Source organism: Mizuhopecten yessoensis, unplaced genomic scaffold (assembly GCF_002113885.1).
Source record: "Mizuhopecten yessoensis strain PY_sf001 unplaced genomic scaffold, ASM211388v2 scaffold6483, whole genome shotgun sequence".
Classification (NCBI taxonomy): Eukaryota; Metazoa; Mollusca; class Bivalvia; order Pectinida; family Pectinidae; genus Mizuhopecten; species Mizuhopecten yessoensis.
This window is the reverse complement of record NW_018406572.1, coordinates 42,227-62,972: the sequence shown is the minus strand read 5'-3', so window position 1 is coordinate 62,972 and position 20,746 is coordinate 42,227. Positions and strand designations below refer to the sequence as shown.

Genomic DNA, 20,746 nt, shown 5'->3' with positions numbered 1-20,746 from the left:
TCGAAATAGGTTTGAGGCAGGAATATTTACAGTGAATGACCTGGTTAACAATTCTGACAGCTTGACTTTCTATTCACTTAAAGGAGTTTCAGTTTAATTTCCATATCCATACACACTTTCTCAAATACCAAGGGCTAATCTCAGCTGTCAAGTGTTTAGTTAGGAAATTTGACTCTCAGATAGCTATAGAAAGACCTTTCCAACCTTTTCTACCCCTTCTCTTTGAATTTACTTTAAGAGTAAAAAAGGTATTAAAGCTTTTTATAACTGTAGTATTGCTCCTGCTTCAATACCTACAGGGACCATTAAATTGAAGCATGAGTTTGACATTGATTATGAAAAATTGACAAAAAAAATCAAAATTCCTTTTACAGTAACTAAAAATGCAAACAGTGGTTCCAAGTCAGAATTTTACATCACATTTTGGCTACAAACACCTTTCTGTTTAACATTAACTTAACCCCTAGCCCGTTATGTACTTTGTGTAATATATAACATGTAACAATAATTCATTGTCTATGGGAATGTCGAGAAGTGCAGAAATTACTGCAGATATTTGAAACTCTGCTGGATCTATTTGTTATCCCGTTTTCATTTAATAAGGAATCCTTCCTTTTTGGAATAGTTTCACACCTTTCTAGCTTTGTTGATAATGGAATTTTAATTCTTATCAAGCATTATCTATACAAGACTAGATGTCTCTGCAAATCCTTAAATCTCAATGGACTAATTAATGTCATCAAGGGTTTGTAATAGATGAATTATAGATACAGTTAGGTATGAGACATATGCGTGTCAATATAAATAGATATCTGACTTCATACTAGTGTTATGTTTATGCATGTGTGTATATATATTGTCTATATTCCTGTATGTACTGGTCAGGATACATCACGGACCTTATGTTTATACAATTAAATGGCTATATCGAACATGTATACAGTGCAGTAACATGTATTAGTGTCGACAATGTAGATATATTAGTGCAAAATGGTGACCAAATAATCATGTACACATTGTGATATGTGTGTGTTGGTGAACAGTGATACATGTACAATGGTAGGCTTGGAAGTTTAAACTATACTTCTTCGATATATAGCGCATATCATCTAGGGATAGGTGAATAAGGAAAGGTGTATAGATAAATATGCAGAATAGGATGGTTGTATGATGTATACATGACCTGTGCATATGCAGATTATGAAGATATCTCGTGCTAGTATGTATTCTCTGTAAGTTTGATTGTGTGTGTGTTTCTTTTCCTGATTATATGTATTATGAAAAAATTGTCGAAAAATAAACAATTACAAAAAGAAATAGATGCTTGACCGTCCCCTCCTTCTTACTACCATTCTGAAAAAATAATTTCTCAATTATACCATACCAGACTAAGACTATTATGTAGCAACCTAAATTATCACCTATTTAAAAGACAATTAGTAGAAAGTTCTTTATGTAAATGGGGGTAAATAGAGGATATTACCCATAACTTACTCATATGTCCGATGTATATTCTTTTACGACAAAAATAGTATCCCTTCCCCACAACACCACAACTGATATGATATTATATGGTGATATCCATTTACCGGAAGCGCTGCTAAACATTAATATCTTGCATCTGTGTAGAATTATATTATGCATAGCAAGCGTTTCATGTGACAATACATGATAATCAACGCATACGTATTTATCTTAATTTATTTTCTATATACATTTATGTTTTGTGTACAACATATATTGTGTATGTGTGAGCGAAATAGGTGTGGAAATCCTATTTAAAACAAGTTGGGCATATGCGTGCATCAAATCATACATAACTTTGCTAATTAATAATAATAATAATAATATACAACATATATATAGCGCCCTATATAATTTGTAAAATTACTCTAGGGCGCTTTACAACATATGGATAATAGTAATGGTTATAATGGCGAAAACAAACAACAAAGGCTTGCAATCACTTTCATACATTTAACAAGCAATGTACACATAATTGAACAAATAAAAGGGTGGTAATTACATGACGTCTTTGCAAAGATGCTAAAATGCAGACTCGAAGAGTTGAGTTTTTATGTCCCTCTTGAACTTGGCCAGGGTATTTGACTTCCTAATAGCAAATGGTAAGCTATATTCCACAACGTAGCCGAAACTCTCCCAAAGTATCTGTTTCCGTAGGTCACAGTACGAGATTTTGGGACACACAACAAAGATTCTGACTCCGACCGCAGTGATCGTGACGGCTGATACAGGGTAACAAGCTCCTGTAGGTACTGAGGAGCTGTTCTATTCAGTGCCTTGAATGTGTATACCAGAATTTTGTACTGCGACCTGTATCGTACAGGTAACCAGTGCAACGAATAAAGCGCAGGTGTGATGTGCTCTCTCTTTCCGGTACGAGTAACCAGCCGTGCTGCAGTGTTCTGGACCCTCTGCAGACGACTAGTTAGTTTGTCAGATATACCACAGAGCAGGGCGTTACCATAATCCATCCGAGAGGTAACAAGTGAATGCACCAAAATCTTGCATGTATCTGCAGTTAGAAACTGCCGAATACAGTCGATTTTCCTGATCTGGCAGTAATAGGATTTGGCAATAGCGTTTACTTGTTTCTCCATGTTCAGAGAACTGTCAAAGTATACCCCTATGTTTTTAACAGCTAGAACAGTCTCAATAGTTCTGGCACCAACCTTGAGCTGGAGAGCCATTGTTTGCTGACACTTTGGGGAAAATACGATTAGTTCCGTCTTTTCCTGCTTAAGTTTAAGCATGTTGCGTTCATCCATTTACTGATATCTGTCAGACAAGCTTCCAGACTTTCTGAGACTGTATTCCAACTGTCCTGTGGTTTTATGATCATGTAAATTTGTGTGTCATCGGCATAGCAATAATAGACATGCATCACTCCGATGCGTCAGGTCTTACTTGAGTATCACTGCTATTCATATTCATCGATAAAGCGCCTTAGAGTAATTTTACAAATTATATAGGGCGCTATATAAATGCTGTATATTATTATCATTATTATTATCGATAATTGTTACATTGCCTACAGGTCCCCCAAATATATCATTCATGAATATGCATTAGAACTTACCTTCAATATGATTAAATGATAGCTTTATCTGCTGTCAGTATCGTATATCTAACCTAACGAAACGGACATTGTATAAGTACTTAGTACTTGTTTCCGAATTGTTACTAATTTTGTATTAAAAATACGATGTATTGTATATTATCAGAAATGAATGCAGTTAAAACAAAGTTGAAATTACATATGGTTGTGTGTATGACGTTAATTTTTTAAACTGAGGGTAGCAAAAAATACTATTTACTTCACTGCTTCTAAGCTCATGAACCCTGAATTTAATGTCAATGTTACAGTATTGAGTGTCTATTTATTACATTTTTACCAGTGAAATATTGAAAGTTATCAATTTTATAAAATTGTAAAAATGTTAGTGAAATTAGTGAAACATATTACTTTTGCTGATTTGACCAATCAAAGAATTGATAAAAAATACCATGAGAAAAAGCTTGATTAGCTTCAGGATACTTCGGTCTCAAAAATCCGTCTGATACATCAGCCCATTCTACTGCCAAGAATAATAATTAATTACCTACATGTATTATGAGAAAAGCTATTCTCTGGTGGAAACACAACCTTTAATTTCACAATTAACTTTCATTTTCATGAAAGCCAGCAGACTGTCTAGATCAGCAACTCTAACTATTTGATCAGAGAAAACTCATGTCAACAGAAACAAGGCATCAGCGTCTAAAAGTCTGAAGCTAAGCGTTTGGCAGAAAGTAGAAGAGAACCACGGTCATATCTGACAGTGACTAACTATAACCTACATAGATTGATGTTGATCTTTTATCATCGGGATAAATTGTGACAAATAACTTTCGCAATTCTCCACCATTTGAGATTCAGCTCTTATCAACAACGCATAGTGATCTTTGTTGATATGACGGGACTTTTTCTATATAAGTACATTATGATACAGTAGTTATTAAGCATACTTTATATAAAATATGATCTAAAGTACCTAATTTATTAAAATAGGTAATTAAATTCCTTTTGGATTTTATTAAGATTATTTTAGAGAGGACTATATTTTTGTTGTGTATGGTTGTCTGGACATGCTAGTGGTAAAAGTATCCAGATCAAGTGTTGTCAGCTTGATGTATCGCTTTCCGTTCCGAGGTAGGATTTTGTTAAAAAATAATTGTAGTAAACAAAATATCTAACAGTGTCTTCACTCGCTCCTGTGACTAATGTTTTATTATCTTCCACTCGTGCTGCGCACGAAAGATATCAAAATATTAGCCACAATCGTGAAATATGTTTGGTATTACTGAAGACACTGTCATATATCCTCTATACATATTTGTTGTTTGTACCCTACACCATAATGATAGCCATAAATAGACTCCCAACTCTAATGGTATATTTTACATTACGGTCAGCGAACGCTTCCCTCAATATGTAGTTTGCACAGAACAATTAAACATTACATCCCAATTTTGTTTAAATGATTTAAAATATTTAGAATTCAACATTACAGATATGGAATGTTCTTGTTTTTTGACAAAGCCCATGGTGGTTCGCTCCCCTCAACATTTCAAATTACCCTGACTCTCAGACACGAGCTTTGCTTGGCTGACCTCTGCAGCGATTGAAGCATACCTCTATCTACTCAGCTATGACTTCAAATCGTTCAACGATAAGACCTTTATGTAAAATGTTATTTAAACTGACTGTTCAGGTATTATTATTTTCCCCCCGTGCTGTCAATATTCTTTTGTTATGGTTAATATTGTCGAGACACCTCACATGATGTAAAAAGATCACCGGAGACTAGAATTATTAAATTGAGTAAACAGAGTCTGTATGACGTACGCGTTGATGTTGTTGACTGACTCTGCCGTATAATTCCTCTTTATACTACTTTATTTTGAAACAAGAACAACACAATTGGTGCATTTATTCTCGCCCCATTTTAACCTATTTTTTATCACACAATGAACGTTTGAAGAGCTAGAACGTTTTGTAAATTTTTCACTAGATTTAATGTTTTGTTACAGATTGCAGTTGACTTGGCATATTTGCGTGTTAGATTCCTATTTTGCAGCTTTCTCAATAAACCTGTTTTAATACCTGCGTTCTATTATTAAAGAGAAAGAACAACATAATTGATTCTCTTAAAAAAAAGATAGAAACGCAAGATTATGCCAAAAAACAATATTTTCCATTGTGTAATATGCCGGTGTATTTACTGGGATTACCGATCAAGGACAATATTCATGGCAGCTGTCAATCACTGTCAAGCTAGCGTGAACAATCTTTAGAAAAGCTTTCTTAGGGTTTTGAAAAAGATATCAGGATTTCGTCGGTATAAAAAATGGCAGCTAAAACGTTAATTATTATATCTGTCTTGTATTGAAGCCGTATGCATCATATATCAATTTTTAAAATGCAAAAACACATAGAGGGTGGAATAAAACCTACAACAATGTTTTCAAAAACCTTTAAAATTGTATGTTTTTTGCAATTGTATCGGCTTAAACTATACTCCTACTCAAACTAAAACAAACAAAGTGATGTTAATAATTCAGATTTTAACACAATTCGTTTGCAACGCGTGTTTTGGTTGGGTACGGACCATATTCTAATCTGCGATAGAATCGTGATCAATCGTGTTAAGCTCCACCCATCGCACGTAAGCCACGCCCCGTTTCTAACAAAAACAATATGACGTTAAGCTCGACTCTTAGCGAAGTCCAGCTAATAAGGCTAACAGGCAACAGAACAGAAAGGACTGACGAAATGAATTTATTGAATAAATTAAAAAGCAATAAGTAAACGTTCCTTGTTCTTACCTCCACATATTATTGAAACGTTCGTCCCATCCGTGTGTATGCCTCTAGTTAAATCCGAAATCAAATAAAAAAAATTAACATGTGTCGTATGAATTTTGCACACAACTCTTCACAGATCTAAACAAACTATCGATACGCACAAACGGGCATGCATACTGACATGGAAATGTAAGAATTTGGTCAATATTAATCAAAATGTGTCGTATAAATTTTGGTAACAGGACGTTCACAAAAAATCCAAATATCCCGCCTCGTCAACATACATATCGAGCGCTCGCCAGTATGGGCGGGGTCAAATGACCGACTTTTGAAAGCTTATTTCTGATTGGTCAGTCCGCTGCAGAATGACTGGTCGCTAGCACAGGTCACAGAGTACTTTACTACGTTCTTGTAGCAAACAAAGAAATACAATGTCTCTAAACATATCAGAGTAGTATATTTATAAAGGTGTGTTCGAATGGGGAAAGTACGTTATTTGTCGTGGCGGTACTGGCGATTAGAATATGAGATTTGGTTTAAACTCTTCTCTCGAGTTCAACCCCCAATTTCCTGTTCTAACGCCAGTATAACCGCCACTCAAAACAACTTACTATCCCGTAAATAAACAACAAATATCCCTACGCGCATGCTATGATGCGGCAATCTTGTTGAACCGGAGCTTTTAATAGGCTAATTTTCATGTACTGCCTCAAATAATGACGTTTATAATGTCATGTATAGATCTTCGCTAGTTGTGAGCAAAAGGTGAGTGTCTTTTATTCTAAACGCGAGAGTAATACTCTAATTTCCAATGTAAAAGACGCGGTTGCAGACGATTTATGAAGCGTCATAGATGACTACTGTTTGTAGAAAAAGTAGATATTTGTGTGTGACGTCAACAAAATATGTTCTCAGACACTGCTTTATTACCACTTATATAATACAATGATATAATATAAACACTCCGTTTTCAAGAAAGCAGATAAATTAAAAAAGTGATATTAAAAACAACTATATAATCACTAATATATAAACACAATGATAAACAATGTAGTAGCCGGGTCCTACCTGGGGTTCATTTTGTCAAAAAGTACCAAACACACCTAAACGGGTTTTGTTCACTGGTCTGTAAGACCCTCTTCATAGGGAAGAGGTTCTTTCCATTGCCGGACGTCCGCACAATAACAGTATTTATATTGTGGGCACTACTTGTGGACAGATTCACGGGGGATTACCGAATGCGGGTAACTGTAGTCCAACATGGCGGAGAGCGAAAACGGCGAGTATTCACTGATGTAAATTATCGTGTTTAACGTTCATTTTTAAAATGGCTGTAACCCGAGACTTAATGGCATATCTATTTACATTCTGTATGCTTGGACCTATTGACGGAAATGGCATTTATTTTTGCATAACACAGGTGACATCATCACCGGTTATTGATACACTACAATGACGTAGCACAGGGCGTAATTGGTACACGTCCGCCATGAAACAGTCCTCGATGTAGTTTTGTTATGCTACAATGCTACAATGAATTTACATTAAACATCATTGGCTTGACTTTAAAGCTAAAGTAAGGTAAGGTATATGATAAAATAGTACGACTTGTAGAAATTCTACAAATTAAATTTTGAAAAAGGAACTATATTTGTTTGTTTTGTTGTTTCGCTGTTGCTAGGAGCCCATTGGAAGCTTTACATTTTCCCGCGAGAAAAATCACAAACACGTTATAAATAAATCAATATTGACTGATCTGTCAGCTTAATTTTCTATCAAACGAATGTCTGACGGAAAAGGTATTAATGCTTTTCGTTCTGTTCTCGTGAATTGAGAGTGGCCGATCGGGCCGATTGCATGTCCCGTTACCTGCCGGGGCTGATTTGGGCCGTTTAACCGTCCCATGAACTGCCAGGGCCGATAGGGCAAAGTGTATGAGGACAAACGTAAAAATAATGTCAAGAGTACACAATTGAAATTATCAGTGAAACATTAAAAGTCGTGCACTAATCTATGAATCTATATAGCATCGAATAAATTTATTCCGTCCCAATTTATTCTGACCATTTGTTGATCATAAACTGTCGTGCTAATTTATAAGTAATACGTGAGTAAACTGTCGTGCTAATTTATAAGTAATATGTGAGTAAACTGTCGTGCTAATTTTTAAGTAATACGTGAGTAAACTGTCGTGCTAATTTATAAGTAATATGTGAGTAAACTGTCGTGCTAATCAATAAGAAATACGTGAGTAAACTGTCGTGCTAATTTATAAGAAATACGTGAGTAAACAGTCGTGCTAATTTATAAGTAACACGTGAGTAAACTGTCGTGCTAATTTATAAGAAATACGTGAGTAAACTGTCGTGCTAATTAATAAGAAATACGTGAGTAAACTGTCGTGCTAATTTATAAGAAATACGTGAGTAAACAGTCGTGCTAATTTATAAGTAACACGTGAGTAAACTGTCGTGCTAATTTATAAGAAATACGTGAGTAAACTGTCGTGCTAATTAATAAGAAATACGTGAGTAAACTGTCGTGCTAATTTATAAGAAATACGTGAGTAAACTGTCGTGCTAATTTATAAGAAATACGTGAGTAAACTGTCGTGCTAATTTATAAGAAATACGTGAGTAAACTGTCGTGCTAATTTATAAGAAATACGTGAGTAAACTGTCGTGCTAATTTATAAGAAATACGTGAGTAAACAGTCGTGCTAATTTATAAGTAACACGTGAGTAAACTGTCGTGCTAATTTATAAGAAATACGTGAGTAAACAGTCGTGCTAATTTATAAGTAACACGTGAGTAAACTGTCGTGCTAATTTATAAGAAATACGTGAGTAAACTGTCGTGCTAATTTATAAGTAACACGTGAGTAAACTGTCGTGCTAATTTATAAGAAATACGTGAGTAAACTGTCGTGCTAATTTATAAGTAACACGTGAGTAAACTGTCGTGCTAATTTATAAGAAATATGTGAGTAAACTGTCGTGCTAATTTTTAAGTAATACGTGAGTAAACTGTCGTGCTAATTTATAAGTAATATGTGAGTAAACTGTCGTGCTAATCAATAAGAAATACGTGAGTAAACTGTCGTGCTAATTTATAAGAAATACGTGAGTAAACAGTCGTGCTGATTTATAAGTAACACGTGAGTAAACTGTCGTGCTAATTTATAAGAAATACGTGAGTAAACAGTCGTGCTAATTTATAAGTAACACGTTTTGAACAGCACATTTGCTAAACATGCAACATATTTATTGTTGTTTATTGTTTGATTGATTAACCGGTTACTCGGTCTGAAGATTTTCGAGTAATCGGTTACTAAAATTGGACCGGTCTGACAACCCTACTTTATATAGAGGTACGGAACTATTTGTATAAATCCAACCTGACAAGACATCCTAAAAAAGCACACCCCAGCTGTTTAGGTCAATAGGATCATGAAAAGAACATAAGAAGGTAATAAATTACAAATTGTAAATAAAAAAAAACCATGTTTATATTGTTTTATTAATCTATAGATAAAAGAAGACAAGGAAAAAGTGTTTAAAGTGAAAATAATCCATATGTCTTCATCTAATTCCATAGCGTCTGTGTGCCAAAATGTTTACGTTGAGGTCGTTACATTCGATTATTAGTATTTAAATAATGCCACCGCCTTTTTCATGAACTTACCCGAGATTGATATTCAACAAAATGCATGAATATTATATAAGGTTGTTGTAATCTCTGATAGACTGATAAACACAGTGGTGGAGAAACTACATTCCCCGACGAAAACCACCAAATGATAGCAAGGTACTTACAACTTCGTTTGACTATGTGCCACAGAGGTGAGAGGCCTCTGAATAATAGGCGAGTGTTTATAATGCATTTGCAGCTACCCGCATCATTTTTGCAGTTACCCACATTTCGGCTCAAACTGCCTTATCAGTTACCAACATCATTTCTATACAGTTATCTTCATCATGCCAAAATTGACGATGTCATTATAGCCTATTTACTCACATCATCACTAGCTCATCGAAACAGATTACCTTAGTACTAAAACAACAACCGAGATTAATAACATCAGTTAATCAGTTAATAACATGGAAATTCACATCAGTTAATACTCGCCGTTTTCTCTCTCCACCATGTTGGATTCGAGTACCGACAGTAACCCGCAGTATGTAGAAAGTGCACGTACATGTACGTTTCACAGGCACTTGCAAATACAGATTTCGCACATATACGCAAAATTACACATTAGATATATAAACATTATATCTGTCATGTCATTAAATAATGACACTTCTACATAGGCACTGTAATGGAAAAAAATGATATAAGCACTGTGTTACAGAAACTATGATAAAAATACTGTGATAAACACAATCATATAATGTAAACACTATGATATAGAAACAAAAATATAAACACTGTGATATAGAAACTAAATTTATACACTGTGATAAAGAAACTATGATATAAGCATTGTGCTACAGAAACAATTATTTAAGTATTGTGCTATAGAAACAATGATATAAGCATTGTGCTAAAGAAACAATTATATAAGTATTGTGCTATAGAAACAATGATATAAGCATTATGCTATAGAAACAATGATATAAGTATTGTGCTATACAAACAATTATTTAAGTATTGTGCTATATAAACAATGATATAAGCATTGTGCTATATAAACAATGATATAAGCATTGTGCTATAGAAACAATGATATAAGCATTGTGCTAAAGAAACAATGATATAAGTGTTGTGCTATAGAAACAATGATATAAGCATTGTGCTATAGAAACAATGATATAAGGTTTGTGCTATAGCAACAATGATATAGAAACCATGATATAAATACTGTGCTATCAGACAATGATATACTCACTGTTTTGAAATAAGCACTCTCATATAAACAATATATTACAAACAATATCAAATACACGCTATGATATAGGCATTATGATATGAACATTATCTCATTATTACTAGGTAATGAACACTAAAACCATGGATTCAGAACTCTTCAAATGTCACCATTAGACTTAATACATTATCAAATCTTTATTTTGTTTTAGGATCCCTATCCCATCGACTGTGTATTTCTTATGTACAATAAGCTTCCTTGATTTTCTTTTGAATATAGCCGTAGCACAGCTCGGCCGGGACACTTCCATTGACCAGGTAGTCTAGTCGGTTAGAGTGATATTATAGCAATATGAAGTCAATGATTCGAATCCCAGTCTAGCTCCACAGTATTTCATGCACCCCACATACTGTTGATGATTATATCTTTGTTTATGTTTTTTGTTTTTGGCATTTTCATCTTTTCATTAATAGGCCCGCATGGGTTGGGTTTCTGTTCCAAATGATTTGTTGAAGCTATTGTAATGCTGGAAAGAACAATTTCCAATGTGTACTAAGCTTTATTCGCAGTGGTACGGGGATCCTCAAAAGCATGATGAACAAGAATTAATTATAACTTAGTACAGGGTGCATAAACACTTAATGTTTTAACCATCTTTGCATGTTTCACGCTCATAATGCACTAGAAAGCCTAATCGGCTTTCATCAAGTTGGCAGGGACTCTATTTCCCAATTGGACGTATGGGGTCACATGCAGACAACGTGTGGCTTTTATGTGGGTATTCAAGTTTCCTCCCACATTAAGACCCCCTGCGCGCTAACATTTGGACGAACAAGAGTGATTATTATAGTTATAGTAGCAAATTGATATAAATTGTTTCCTAACCGTTGTAAAATGAAAAAATATTTTTATTTTAAGGATCATAACTTTATTTGATAAATAAAATGTAATCAAATGGTTGACAATTGCTAAATTGATGTCCATATCCGTTGGTTTTTCATCATAAAACATGATTTTGTCTCAAGTATGAAACGGAATTTAGAATTGGAATGCAAACATATAACGTAACATTGTACTACAATGTACATATGTATATTTTGGAGAAAAACGTTCACTCTAATATTATTTGTTCTACATAACATAATATAAAGCAGGCCGAGTAAACATAAATGTCGGTACATAGGTCACGGCTGTTAATATCTTTATTTGTGACATGTAATGTAGCAATAAGATCTATCGTTAATTTTCAATGCACCTGTCACCTACATTTGTATTTTCGGCAATTGCGTAAACACTGGGCGGTTGTAAATCGGTTAATGACAATACATTGTAAATACCTTCAACTGAAATCTTACGCATATGTTGATAGGTTCATGAAGTTATATTTAACACCTCGGCTATTGGCGGTCTTCATGGAAAACCGGATAACAACGATAATTATGGGGAGATTTAGCGTCTTGTTAAATTAATGTTTTTAAATCTGTATTTCATTATAAATTTTCAAATAAAAAAACAAAAACAATTGTACCTTAGCGCCCAATACCTTTTATCAAATAACAACGCAAAAGGGGAAGGTATTCACTACAGCTGAGCCTTGATGTATTAGCCTAAGGTATACAAGTAATTATTCCCTAACGTTGTGTAATAGACAGCTGACCATTTGAAAATCCATAATTTAATGCCCTAACCACAACATTACCTAACTGATTCCAAAAACATTTAAAAAATTCCGATGTGAATCTATCTGAGCCTGTGCTCTTATTACTTTTCATATTCTTCAGTGTTTCAGATGCTTCTTTAAGTGTTATAATACCTTCCAAACTGACCGCTTCTTCAACATTTAATCTTGGAACTTCAAAATCTTCTAAAAATTCATCCAAATCTATGTCATCGACTTCATTATCAATAGAATACAATTGTTCATAAAAAAAAATCACCTCATTTAATAATCTTCTTGTTAAGTTAGAACTTCCCCATTCTCCCGTTGTAACTTTGGAAAGATTTGATATAAAATGTCTATTTTCAAAATTAAAAAATTTATTGGTAGGTTTTTCACCATCATCAATCCATAAGGATTTTTCCGGTTCTCAATTTAAATAAAAATGTTCAATAATGTAAACAATAACCTAAACTATTTTTGTAAAACTTATGAAGATGAGACGCTAAAAAAAAAACAAGAAAAAAAAGACTTTGAATGTTCAAGTGTGATTTTTTGGTCGATATTTTTAACGGAGTATGGTCATGGTTTATTTCATATCACTGACTTGAAACATACAAAATACATATTAATGGAATGGAATGCTTAGTGTCTCCACAATCATAATTTGAAACATCTACAAAATCAGTCCTGATTGTGTGTACTTATGACATCAAAAATTGGGGTACCCCCTAATTTTCAGGGAAAACACCTACGCATGCCCTTTTTGCCTGTTTTTTACAAGCTTTAAAATAATAATATCAGTTTCTGTAGTGAATTCACCTGAATATTAAAATTGCAAAGTTTGAATAAAATCCATGCGTTGGCAGATTAAGAACCCCACATTTATAGATATCTGTATTTGATTTTAAAATATCTCTATTTGATTTTAAAATATCTCTATTTCATTGAGAGATATTTGATATTTGCCGGACCCCTCTTTGGTTATTTAACGTCAAGTGTGTTTGCCAGGCAACCCTTCTTTGGGTATAAAGTTTTAAGTTTGTTTGCAAAACGTTCAGGCTTTCACATTCATTCTCGTAAAACATGCATTCTTCACAAGTACACAGTGTCTTTGATGATGTTATACATGTTAAACACTCCCGTCAATGTTTAATTGCCCGTCCTTCTTTATATTCATTTCATTCAACACTGTTTGAAGAGTTGAGCATGTTTTGTATTTGTATATAATGAAATAACTCGCACCTGAATAAATAAAATCGTTGCCAATTTGAAATTATAGTTTCATGTGTAATTTTCCACACAAAATGCCTCATCCAATGATTATTCATCACCGCCAAAATTGCTTATTTAAGCTTACTCAAATTCTAGCGTTTTACGGAATATTTAAAGTTTAACACTTTGATGAATGGGCGGGATCCCATAAAAACATGCATATGAAAAAAGAAACTTTAAACAGAAACTCAAATCATTGCATTCATAATTAGCATGTTTACAGGATAGTCTGATCAATTATATGGCCGCCTGCCCTTCGATATGTCTTAATGTAATTACATTCCCGTTACCAAACTTACACATTTTCCCAGGATTTTCAAACAGAGAAATACTTTTGGCCACAAATGTAGAATATCATGGGGAGAAATTCCATTGTTTCATCTATCCGCACATCAACATCCTTGACTCTATGCTTTGTGTTTACGGCCATTTTCAAAAGTTAAAATCAAGTACATAATTATAACAAGACACAACACCTAACCACACTAGCATAGGAACCGATCACATATCGTACCATTAGGTTAGGTTTGGTTTGTTTGTGCTCTACGCCGTTTAAACAGCTATGGTCATTTAAGGACGAGCCAGGTTTTAGTGGTGGAGGGAAACCGGAGTACCCGGAGAAAACCCATTGACATGCGAGAAATACTGTGCGACTGCCAAACGCAGGCCTCGGACCGGAGACCGAGAGTAAAAGGGCTTGCGAACGTGGACGATCAGACACCTAAACTACTCGGCCATCGCGGCCCTTCTGACACGTAGAACTAAATCCATTCCTACCTCAACTCTAGCTCAACATTCCCGAAGAAAACTAAGAGAGATTCGTGAATTTAATTCACGCATTATCCATCATCCTTTTAAACCAACACTATGACGTCCTTAGACATCTGTCTTTTCATAAATGCACAACCTCCCAAAAGATCACACCTGAACAAACACTATTTCTTAGAAACATAATTATATCGCTATTCGACTTAAATAGCCTCACTAATACATTGACTCCGAAAGGAAAACACCAAACCACTTGATAGTAGAGAGTTAACGTAGTGCTTACACTTATAATTGTCTAATTCTTACTCATGATATACATTAATTATAGAATTCAATTTAAGTATTCAATTTTTTTTACCAACAGAGTGTGCGCCAAAAAGCGTTATTCCTGTGGAGGTACATCTGCGGTTTAATTAATCGCCATCCTGCTGATATTGTTCAGTTTTTCCCGCTGAAGGGATACTACCTTCTATGTCTCGTTATATACCGTAAGTATAGCCTAAATGATACACTTTCCATTTACATATAACTGGAGGCTATTGCCTTTCATTTGTCTTTAACATTGAAAAAATATATCTTTTCTTTTATTATTACAAAATGACTGATAAGGACTTTTGCATTTAATCCCCCCATTTAGTCTCTCTCTTTCACCGAAAAGTCGCAAGATTAGGTTTCGGAACCGATAACTTACAGCCGAAATTAATTATGGAATCAACCGGGTTCATAAGTGAACTATTCTGAGAAATTTCAAAACATTACCAGAGAAAAAACACCTACCACAGTGTTTGGAAGAAGGTTAAAGCATGATAATACTCAAAAACAGCTAGCTGGTCACTTAAGGACGAACCAGGCTTTGAATGATGGAGGACAACCGTAGCACCCGGGAAAATCACCGTTCTGTTGGCAGTAACTGGCGACTGCCCCACGTAGAACTCGAACGCGCTACCCAGTGGTGGAGGGCTAGTGATCGCAGACGGTCAGACGCCTTAACCATTCGGTCACAGCGGCCCCAGTTTAGCATGGATATAATAATTATTATCGATTAACACACATGCCAAAATATTTTTTTACTGTCCTAGAAATAAAGAACCCAGAATATAGATTTCAACACTCTCTGCCGTCAAATAAACATGAAATTGAACTGATTATTTTAAGTGGATACTTGCCAGGAACGCCACCGAATATTCATTTAATGTAATACAAAATTGGCGTAGTGTGGTAATATATTTGTTGCTCTGAAATAGAAATAGTAATATAAAAAACCAGTAAAATTCTATGGTCCCATTTTTTTTACAGCTTTTTCAAATAAATATGTTAAAATAGCTTTATCCATTACAGCATGTATAATTTATTATTATGAAATATTACTGTTTTATTACTCTTGATAAGAAAGACCAGGATATATATAGACCCCACCAATCATCTCACTCCATAATAGACGGTGTTTGACATTCAAATAGCAACGTGTTATCTACCTTTGAAAATCAATCCTTATTTTATCATTGCAGTCCAAATAACCAAAGAATTACCCGACGAGGGATGGAATGATTCTTCAGAATCAGTAAGTACATTTCTCTCACTTTCAAGTGTGTAAGACAGAGCTGCCAAGGGTAAGAAGGGGGTGTAGGTAATTTCGATCTTACACCACCATTTCACGTGACGTTACGTGGCTCAACAATAACGTGACGTCACGAATTTGGTAAACTCCGATGCCGCAATGGGGAAAAGGCGACGTGATGAAATTAAAACCTTTTACAATATGTTTATCGTACACATTAGAAAGATGAGATTAATTGTTCTGCGCAATCATTGTTTGCAAATAAGGGGTATGCTTAATCTGACTGACAGATTTGTTTTCGTCTCAAAAACCCAGGTGGAAATTGATATTTTCAAAATGGTAGCCAGTCCAAACGCATTTTAATGGTTTCTGAAATTATTCTCATGGTTAGAATGGGAGAAAAAATACTCTTTCATGCCCAAGGATGTAGGATAGGGAAATTCCACCCTACATCCTACCCCCTATGCATGAAAGAGTCTTATATTCTTTGTTATAATGTCTGTGTGGGTGTAGTGTCTTTGCAAACAGCTGAAGTCATGTGAGAGATGTTTGTGTAGGGAGACATCGCCTTAATGAAAAATCAGGAAAGCGAGATTAGATATAAACTGTTTTGTAATTTGGGTAACGGATCACCTTTGGTCGTTTCCATATCCCCTTTGCACTGAGTAAAAACACCGATTCTGCAAAAGGTCCGATATTAGTGGCTATTACAACATGCAGTGCAATAATACAGGTCCATTCCTTCCCCGAACCTGAAGTCTTCATAAGAGTCGGGAAATACAATGACTCCACACATTCGAGAAGTAAAGTCATTCATATGAGCGAGGGGGTATAGTGATATATCAGTCTCAGTCAATATAGTGACTCATCCATATCAGTAGGGATGGGATTCATCAATATCACAAAATACTGTGATGCATCGGATTCAGTAAGTAGGTGATCAATCAGAGTGAGTAATTACAACGATTTATAAGATTAAGTAAAATGATTTAACAGAATGAGGAAATACAATAATTCAGAATATGTGAGAACGTAGATTTACTATGAACAGTAACTCATAAAACAGAATAAAAAATCGATTTATCAGATGTATTGGATTTGCTTTTGTGTCGTCTGTTGGGGACAAAACAAGCGACCAACATATATCTGCTTCATATATTTTAACATTAAGAACCCTTTTTTGTTCATCCCTTTACCTACTGCTCTTTCATTTCCTTGTGTGTAGGCTTAAAATGGTCCCGAGGGACCCATCGGGACCATCGGGACCCAGCTAAATGACTTTAGCTGTTGCAAAGACTTAAAACCATTAGAAACGTCATTCAGTGGAGAATGAAGGCACTCGCATCTCTTATAATGACAACTCACAATCAGCAAAATGAATATATGTAATCATTGAAATATGTCTTATGGGTTCTTTCATGTTTCACTATTTAAGGGAAAATATAATGCCAACAATGGTAAGATATTATATTGCAGTTTCAAAATATGCAATGTTTTCTGACGTTCTGGTTATCTATGTATTTTTTACACATTAACATAGGTTACATAGGAAAAACATATATACCACTGATACCATATGCAAAATATCGATAATGATCTTTTACAGCTCTACACCCCGCCTCCAACTAAACCAAATGAAGCTTTCAACAGCGATTCTTTGGATCCAGAAATAACGTTTGTGACAGCATACTTCAGTCTTGGCAGGTTCAAGAAAGGCGACGGAGACGTGTATTTTGATGTCGCAACCTACTCCAGGTGGATGAATCAGTTTGCCAATTTCAACAACAATGTTATAGCTTTTACAGACGTACCGGAGGTAGCTTATCAGTTGTTTATTCTACGTAAGCATCTTCCGAAAGAACGAACCAAGATTTTTATGAAAAACCAGGATGATATGTGGGCGTTTAAACTTGCCCCGAAAATAAAGAACATTTTTGCGCAGCCAGACTACCCAAAGTACCACCCAAATACAGTGTTAGAGCGTTATCCTTGTGCTATGCACGCCAAATACGAGTTAATAGAAACGGTGATACGAGAACGAATGTTTCATACTAAGTACTTGGCATGGATTGATATTGGTTATTTTAGGGACAATTATGGGAAAATATTTCACCTAGACATACCTTCCGATTTTCGGAACGATCACATTGCCTTTTTACAGATGGGGAAGTTTGAACGAGGCCGCACTGCATCATCAATTATAAAAGATAATATATTTTGGATCGCTGGAGGAATATTAATAGCGAGACCGGAGTACCTAATTGTGTTCATTGAAGACTATAAGCGAGCAGTAGAAAACCTTATCAGCCGGAACTTGATGAGTACTGACCAACAGGTGATATACATAATGTATACAAAGGCAGAGGACATGCGCCCTCGTCTTCCCGTGCAAACATACAGCGCTTTCTGTAAATGTGACTGGTTCTATCTCGGCAAGCGCTGTATAGAGGAGTGGCGCAAGTCACTAAAACCCCAAAGTAAGGTCATAGAGGCATTCCATCGAAATATGTTGTAATTCTTGTTAAGTATTTTAACAGATGATGTTTGGTCATTTAATACCCGGTAGAGCGTACAAGAAGTGGATCAGTGTGCCTATTTACTATGCCACTACCTTATTTACTCAATACAAAAATAAGTTGTTCGACTTTTAATCTTACAGATTAGCACTATTAATTTTGCTCCATTAGCATTAGTTACATGTAGCATAGGACCGCTTCATAGCTCTGACGACGCAATATATAAAAAATATCTCGTCTTCAAAAGGCTACGTTATCGCAGCTAGCTTTTACCCTGTATTCACGGTCCTTTGATCTAGTTTTCTATCAATCGTGTAATAACCTGTTTCCAATCTACCTCTATCGACAATTTTAGGGACTGCAGACAAACTCCCTCGGCCAATACCGTAAGCAAGAGGTGGGCGAAGTTTCCACTGGCCTGACCGACCCGTCTATAGAGCTAGAGGCAGCAAACCAGATGACAATAAAAGAATAGCTTTGGCTCTAGATAGGTTTTGGTTTGAATGTTGATTTTTAAACAACATTCATGCATTTTATATAGACATAAATATAACAATTAAAGTACGGGATTCGTGATATAGCAAGTTTCAGGTTCCCTCCCTTTGATCAGACTTTTCTCTTAGGCTGCATCTCAGGAAAAAACATGGGCTCAGAGAACCAAACCTTGAAATCGAAATTGAATTTCCCTACAGCAAACTTTAACTGTATACCACAGTACAACCCATATACATACAGTATACATATAAACTTATATATTATTACATAATAATTAATAATAATTACAGAATATATCTATATAACATGTAAACAGTTTACATAAAAAGTGTATAATATGTATAACCCTTAATACAATATAAACATACAATGTACCTTAATACCGTGTAAATAGAATGGTACACATTTTATAACCGTGTATGCAGTAAACATAAACTGTGTACGGAATCCCTTTATACAATATAAACCTACAATGTACCTGAATACCATGTAAATAGAATTGTTCATATTTTATAACCGTGTATGCAATAAACGTAAACTGTGTACGGAATCTGCATTTTATGATTGCCTTTGAAATACCCCATCCGCCTTATAAATAAATAAATAATATAATATAGTATAATAATAATTGAGAAAGTTATTAATCATGGTGATATAAACAGTTTATACCCACCTTCCCCCTGGGCTAAATAATAGCTTTTTGTGAAACAAGCCACATTTTTACGGGTTTAGAAGTGTTCTAGTAGGATATAACGAATGCTGCTATTGATCACTGAGAGCTTCGATCCAATGTGTGCGTGGACTCGATCTCGAGTCCAATTTTGAGGTTGAGTTAGAAAAAACCTGAATTCAAGTCTATTGACCACACATTTATATTTGAGAAAGCTTCAGAAACTGTTAATTATAAGCAATAGATTAGGTTATCGTTCTGATAATTTCAATCTTTCCCACGATACTATTTTCTGATCCTGTTATATCCAACATAAAGCGTTCAGACGTTGCCTGTTTCCAAAAATTCAACTGTAATACTAATTGATCTTTTTTACCCAATAGCACAGTAGCAGTAAACCATACAAAATGAAAAGACGTAAGTATTTTAAAGATCTTAACACTATCTAAGATAACCTGAATGGGTTTAAAAGCCAAATAAACGATGAACAGAAGGAAGATCAAATTCCTAAGTCAACACAAATCTACATGTAAACATTATTTTGCAGAAGTGTAAAATAACTTATCCGATGTCACCAAATGATCGATACTCGGACCCAAGTTAAATATTTTTATTATGTTTACAGTTTGGATAATGTAACTTGTTTTGGTAATTTATTTACTCATTTCTTCATTCATTTTATTTCATTTATGGGTTTTTTATTTTCATTTTCCCCATTTATTGTAGAAAAAAATAACATACACCAAATATAGATTTCCTTAATATTTTAATATTGGTTCTGGCATATTTGTGGCCTCGGCTGTAGTTGAAATACTTATTTTAATCTATATATGTAATTGTGAGTTGCCACGGGCAGACCCATCAATCTTATATTATTCTATACACACAAGTAAAACACCAATTTTTGAGCTAGTACACCACTAGTCTCAACACAACACAAGTATGGAGGCACATCACTCCATAAACACCAATTGTTCAAAGTCACATGACACGTTCACCGAGTCATTGTTTTGAATTCACCAATTACGTATATGAATTAATATTGCATTAAACCCTGGTATCACAACGG

General features: G+C 34.8%; 1 protein-coding gene across 1 annotated transcript in view; it reads left to right on the top strand.

Annotated features, from left to right (window-relative positions):
• LOC110452208 overlaps positions 1-19,229 on the top strand; it is a 33,838-nt gene extending 14,609 nt beyond the window's left edge. The window contains exons 2-4 of the mRNA XM_021500582.1: positions 14,803-14,926; positions 15,947-15,999; positions 17,603-19,229. Coding sequence (XP_021356257.1) covers positions 14,803-14,926; positions 15,947-15,999; positions 17,603-18,511 — 1,086 coding nt within the window. The 3' untranslated portion in view covers positions 18,512-19,229. The remainder of the gene's footprint in view (positions 1-14,802; positions 14,927-15,946; positions 16,000-17,602) is intronic.
• The last annotated feature ends 1,517 nt before the right edge of the window (positions 19,230-20,746 follow it).